The following is a 5,939-nucleotide window of genomic DNA, read 5'->3' as shown; positions in this document are numbered from 1 at the left end:
TGGAAAACCCAATTTATATTAGGAAAACCACCTAATTGTCCACAGTAGAGTTCCATACTCTACTGAGTACTATCACATGTTCAGAATCTTGAATATCTCAGTTCTTGTTCATGTCCAATTCGTTAAACGTATTCCAGTATTTTATAAGTATAACCGTTAATACGTATATACGTTTATAAAATACGTTAACTGTTCAACTACTATTAGGAACCCACTATTTTTACAACTAGACCGTGATCGCTTCCCCGTAGTTCTCGCTGATAACTCGGAAAAAGTCATCACAGAACAGGATATTTTGCCTGGACTGGGGCTTTCGTACTTGGACCCCACACTTCAACAACCCCTCGTATCTCAGAATCGCCTTCAAAACCAGGGGTTCTAAATAAGTGTCCTCCCTAAACAGCCGACCGGCAAAATCTCTCACGGCACCGATTCTCGCCGTATTTCGCGGCAGAACGGCGACTGTCACGTCTCTTACGACACCCTTCAACGCCTCTCCACTGACTCACACTATCGCCATCGCCGTACAGCTCACAACCTCGCCCGTGCGAAAGCTGGGCGTCCTAAAGACGCCGACCCTGTTCTTCCCGGTGAAGCACCTCCCTCCCCAACGACGACCTCTTCGTTACCAATCATTTCTGTCTCTCCCGCCATCATTGCCCCCCTACCCATCAAACTATTTCACCAGAGACTACTCCGCCGGTGGTTACTCAAACTTACGACGAGTACCACTGTAATAATGAGCATCGGAGCCGGAATACTACTCTGCGTATGGCAGCGAAGATTAACGTCATCCTCATCCACCCTCCACCCCTCATGGTCACCACTGAGGCGTGGATGCTCAACAGGAAGGATTGGCACAGGGCTATGAATTTTCTAGAATATTCGCCCACTATCGATGTCTGTGCCTCTGTATCGAATGCCCAACTACCCCAGGCCTAGAAGACGACATAGTCAATCGTTACACTAAGGTCAACTATCTCACCGGTAACCCACACTGGTCAGACAACCATGATTTCATCAAACTAAATATTCGACTGGGGCATGGTGGCCACTCTTCCTCTCTCGGATCCAGCGAGACGTCTACATAATTCATAACACCGCGACCACATTCCTACGCCATGGTCAGACCGCCTTCGGTAAACTTACATAGGTCTATACCCTTGTTGCACTAATCGGACCCCTTCGTATAATAACCTCACTGCGATCACTTACACCCGAGCTCACCCTGAGTTTCCAAAGCATTGCCCAGTTTGTCAAGAGGGCAAACTCAAGAGCAAGCCCATTAAACACTCTGTCTCGGACTCTGTCTATGGTCCTGGTGAGCAGCTCCATGTGGACTTACAAAGTCCCATGCGCAGAGACTAGATATGGCAACCGATACGCACTTAATATGTTTTGCGACTGTACTCGATTAGGCCTTCATCCTACCCTTTCGGATAAGGCGGACATGACCAAGCCGCTCCTTGCACTTCTCGTCCAAGTACCAGCCGATTACCGCTCGCATTTTCTTCTCGCAGACGGCGACAGCATTTTCCAGAGCACAGCAACCCGAGATATGCTCCTCTCTCTTGGAATGGCCCTCCGTAAATCAGCTGCCAACACATCCCAGTTTAACGGAAAAGTGGAGAGTCCCCCATCGCACTTTAAATGAACTCACGACTCTCCTCCTTCTGGACTCCTTGCAGCCAATCGGCCTTTGGGCACACGCCAAAGCCCACGCGGATATAAAACGCAACGAGAATCTGGCCAAACGACTCTATTCTCCATCAGACAAACGGCACGGCCCCACAGTTCCCCGCTTTCCGAACGCACAATACGGATGCGTCGTGATGTTTAAGCTCTCTGGCTCCAAGGCCAAGAGTACGTATACACACGGGTCCCCAGCCGGATTCGGGATTTTCCTAGGGCGAGAGCCATCCTGCACCCCTGTTACGTGAAAGATCCAGAACCTCGCCATTCAACGCCACTTTGCTCTCGCGACGTCCAATTCCTTTCAGACGAGCTTCCCCGATGGAACCCCAAGGGAAAGCGATGCACACGCACATCTACGCCCTCTGGCTATGTCATTCCCGAAAACTGTTATGAATTAGACTCAGCCGATACAGCGTCTGTCCCACACGTCCCTCTTCTACCACCTTCCGTTGCGACCCAACCATCGCCATCTCAGCTTGAGCCTGTGCCCACTCCGCTGGTCCCACCTTCGATCACTATCCCTACATCATACATCGCTCAGGGACGCTCAGGGATCAGCTCTTTCCCCACTCACACTTTCGTCGCCTCCGGCACCACCTGCATTTGTTTCCACAGGCCTCACTACTCACATTATTCCGAGTGAAGGACCCTTTTCGTCCTCTTTCCACCCTCCCATGAGCCTTCCACCCGTCATCCACCCTTCCAGAACAGTGAACCGCTCCAATATACTTACCCCAAGGTTCTCAACACTAACTTTCAAGCCTACCTGGAAGACCGGCGACGTCAACGCATGCAGCCTACATTGGCGGAGCAGGCCCCTTCTCTTCCACGGACTCATTCTTCTGTTGATAATATGTCTTTTACGGCTCGCGATGGTTCCGAACAGTCCCATACTGATGACCCGGACTTCCCACATTCACCCCGTTCTCAAAGTTCACACTCTTTCGTAACAATTTTGGCCGATGATATATTCGACGATGACAGCAATTCCTCCCAAAAACTATCCGACACATCCGCCAACCCAAATTCCCCGGACGCCGAATCGATTTGACTTCTCTCATCCCGGCTACCCTTCTGCTCGATCTGCGACCACTGACGACGTCACCATCGTTACACCGTTGGAACTCTCCTCTCCCGCACACCGTCAAGCAGGCCCGTAAATCACCTGCGTGGCCTCAGTGACAAGCAGCTATCGCTAAAGAACACGCTGCACATGTTAAGAACGGACTGACTGACATCATTCCGCTTTCTACTGTGCCCGCTAACACTCGTATCATACACTCGAAATACGTCCTCACCCGTAAGCATGATGAAAATGGGACTCCAACGATATTCAAAGCACGGATGGTAGCGCGTAGCGCATTGAGACCAGCAGAAACATGGCACAACCCACCGTGACACTTATGCTCCCGCCGCCTCTGCCACCACACTACAAGTATTCATGGCTCGCGCCGCCAGCATTGGCCAACACGTCTACCACTTTGACGTCGATACTGCGTATTTATACTCCAGACTCGACGTCCCCGTCTTAATGCATCCCCCGACCGGCAGTGTGGACCTTGGTTACTACCCTCCCGGGCATGTACTCCGACTCAAGCGTGGCCTCGATGGTCTCCGTCAAACTGGTCGCCTTTGGAACATCGACATCACCACAAAGCTTAAATCCATCTATTTCGAACGATCTACCGCTGATGAATCCGTTTGGTAGCACGCTGATTATAAAATCATCCTCATCATCTACGTCGATGAGATTATTCCTGCTATTCAACGACTCTCCGGGATGGACAAATGGCTGTCCCGGGTCCTTAGCGCTCCCTACTTTATGAAGAACCTCGGTTTGGCTCGTCATCTTGTCGGTTTTCGTGTACGACAGCTCCCTGACTCTATTACCCTGGACCAGACTGCCTATATCGATCACATGCTTGCCGCATTCGACAAGCTCGATGCCATACCCAAGTATACTCCCGGTGACGGTGTTCATCCGGCTTCTCTCGAAGGTCCAGCTTATACTGGACATGATTTCCTAAAGGTTCTTGGTGCTGTCGGCTTCGCGGCCAACATGACTCGCTTGGATATAGCGGCCTGTCTAATCAACTCGCCGCATGCATGATGCAATGCCTAATAAGGTAAGCGACCTGATTAAGCGACCAAATATAGCAACAATTCAACATCCAGACCAGTGTTCTCGGCGATGTGTTGAGCATACATCGCTTGGGCAGTTATGCTGGTAGCATGGATGCATCCGATCTGTCAAACATGCACAACGCCACATCATAGTCACAGACGGAACTGTACGGTACACCGGTGCATATTGGTGGCCCGGAAGTAGATGCGATGGTACTAATATACACGTTGAAATTCTATCCTGGATACAGACGGTACCATACTAACAGTATGAAGAGCAAGAAATCAACAGGGGGCTACTCTGTCAAGATGCAGCACCGTACGGCTGTTCTTGTAAGTGCCGATGAGTATAAAGTGACCATTCTATCACATGATAGCGCAAGTTTGCAGTGCAGGATAAGTTGGGCTCAATTAGTTTAATTGATAGGGTTTCCACGCCACAACGCAAACGTAAGCGTTTTAACTATTTTGCGCTACGTTTGAAGGATGGCTCTACATACGTGATGTCTACAGAGAATGGCTCTATATACGTAATTAATTCACCGCAAACGCCTGAGTTGCACAAGATTACAGAAGTAAGCAACTAATTCTAATGAAACACAATGAATGCAATAGGCAAGTAAGTAACTACTTTATATAAAGGCAACTGATGTCTTTAATAGTTCTCGTCACCCTTAAGCTTTATATTGGGCGTATGCTATACATCTGTAGCTACTATTTCGGACGCTCATATCGGCTCCTGGTTTATAATGTATGCTATCACCGGCATTTACTACATTTCTCCTTTCGGCGTGTGTAGTTATAACCAGCAGCGAAAGAGTTTCCATGGGAACCAAGTAGACGGGTAGGATAGAAAGGGTTTCCATGGGGACCAAGTAGACGGGTAGGATATGATGCTGGTGTTGGTACCATCTGTTATTTCCGACATCTTTATGAGTACGACGATTGGCGTTTCAAGCTTATGCGTAGTCTTGGATCATTGGTTCATCAAACATTCTTCTCTTTGCCCATGAAAATGCTATCAATGATTTTGTCAGTCTGCACTCATCTCCTTATGCATACAAATGCCATCTGTGAGCTGAAGAGTATAACATTCCTTGGATCCTGTCACTCGGCACTGGTCGTGGACAAGAGAAGCAATTACAGACCTTGTTTGTCATTTCTATACTTTGTTGTGTGCGTTTTCTAAGATAGTTGTCGAAGGAAGGTTGTATCTTTATGCATACCCCAGACCGTGTTTGTCATAGCTATACTTTGTGTGCGTTTGTGTGTGCCTAAATTACAAGTCTTACATCCCTTTGCACCTTCTAAGATAGTTCTCGAAGGAAGGTTGTATCCTACTGCATACCCCAAACCTTGTTTGGCTTCTCTATACTTTGTTGTGTGCGTTTGTGTGTGCCTATGATACAAGTCATGCTTCCCTCTACACCTTCTAAGTGAATTGTCGAATGAAGGTTATATCCTACTGCATACCCCACACCTTGTTTGTCGTATCTATACTTTGTTGTGTGTGTTTGTGTGTGCCTATAGTACAAGTCATGCATCCCTCTGCACCTTCTAAGATAGTTGTCGAAGGAAGGTTGTATCCTACTGCATACCCCAGACCTTGTTTGCTATCTCTATACTTTGTTGTGTGCGTTTGTACGTATCTATGGAGTAGGCCACATACTCATCCATCAGTAACCGCACCAAGTGGAAGTGTCCTGTAGAATTGGCAGCGAGCGCACACGATGTGAGTGACATACTTGCAATTGTATGCATGATTATAACTAGATACGTGAGTGGATATAGAGTTTACCAGTGGAAATGTGTTTTTCAAGCATTTTTATATACATAAAAATAAACACAAGTGAACTGGTACAATTATATATTGAAATATACAAAGATACTGGACATGGTTTGCGACGTGTAGGTATGTTTTTGCTACTAAAAACACCCTCTAGACGGCTTTCAATCATCTAAAGGCTCGAAATGAGAACATGTACTATTCAGAAGCACAATCAAATAAACGAATCACAGTATATATACACGTGTGCACACTAAAAAGACGCTATTTGAATAAAAAATTATATATATGTATACACACACACACACACACACACACACACACACACACACAC

At 47.4% G+C, this 5,939-nt stretch overlaps 3 protein-coding genes across 3 annotated transcripts in view; 1 reads left to right on the top strand and 2 right to left on the bottom strand.

Moving 5' to 3' along the window:
* Positions 1–771: 771 nt before the first annotated feature.
* Positions 772–2,746, top strand: SARC_06241 (hypothetical protein; the record flags this gene model as incomplete). Its single annotated transcript, XM_014299852.1, has 4 exons — positions 772–900; positions 1,689–1,863; positions 2,001–2,194; positions 2,402–2,746. 4 exons carry the CDS (start codon positions 772–774, stop codon positions 2,744–2,746), a joined length of 843 nt encoding a protein of 280 aa, XP_014155327.1.
* Positions 2,747–3,223: 477 nt separating this feature from the next.
* Positions 3,224–3,712, bottom strand: SARC_06240 (hypothetical protein; the record flags this gene model as incomplete). Its single annotated transcript, XM_014299851.1, has 1 exon — positions 3,224–3,712. The coding sequence occupies one exon, from the start codon at positions 3,710–3,712 to the stop codon at positions 3,224–3,226; it is 489 nt and encodes a 162-aa protein (XP_014155326.1).
* A 768-nt stretch (positions 3,713–4,480) lies between these two features.
* SARC_06239 (hypothetical protein) overlaps positions 4,481–5,939 on the bottom strand; it is a gene marked incomplete at its 5' end in the record, with an annotated part of 3,670 nt that continues 2,211 nt past the window's right edge. The window contains one exon of the mRNA XM_014299850.1: positions 4,481–5,522. Within this exon, the coding sequence (XP_014155325.1) occupies positions 5,407–5,522 (116 nt within the window). The 3' untranslated portion in view covers positions 4,481–5,406. The remainder of the gene's footprint in view (positions 5,523–5,939) is intronic.

Source organism: Sphaeroforma arctica, assembly GCF_001186125.1.
Source record: "Sphaeroforma arctica JP610 unplaced genomic scaffold supercont1.438, whole genome shotgun sequence".
NCBI lineage: Eukaryota > Ichthyosporea > Ichthyophonida > Sphaeroforma > Sphaeroforma arctica.
This window is presented reverse-complemented; position numbering and strand designations above follow the sequence as displayed.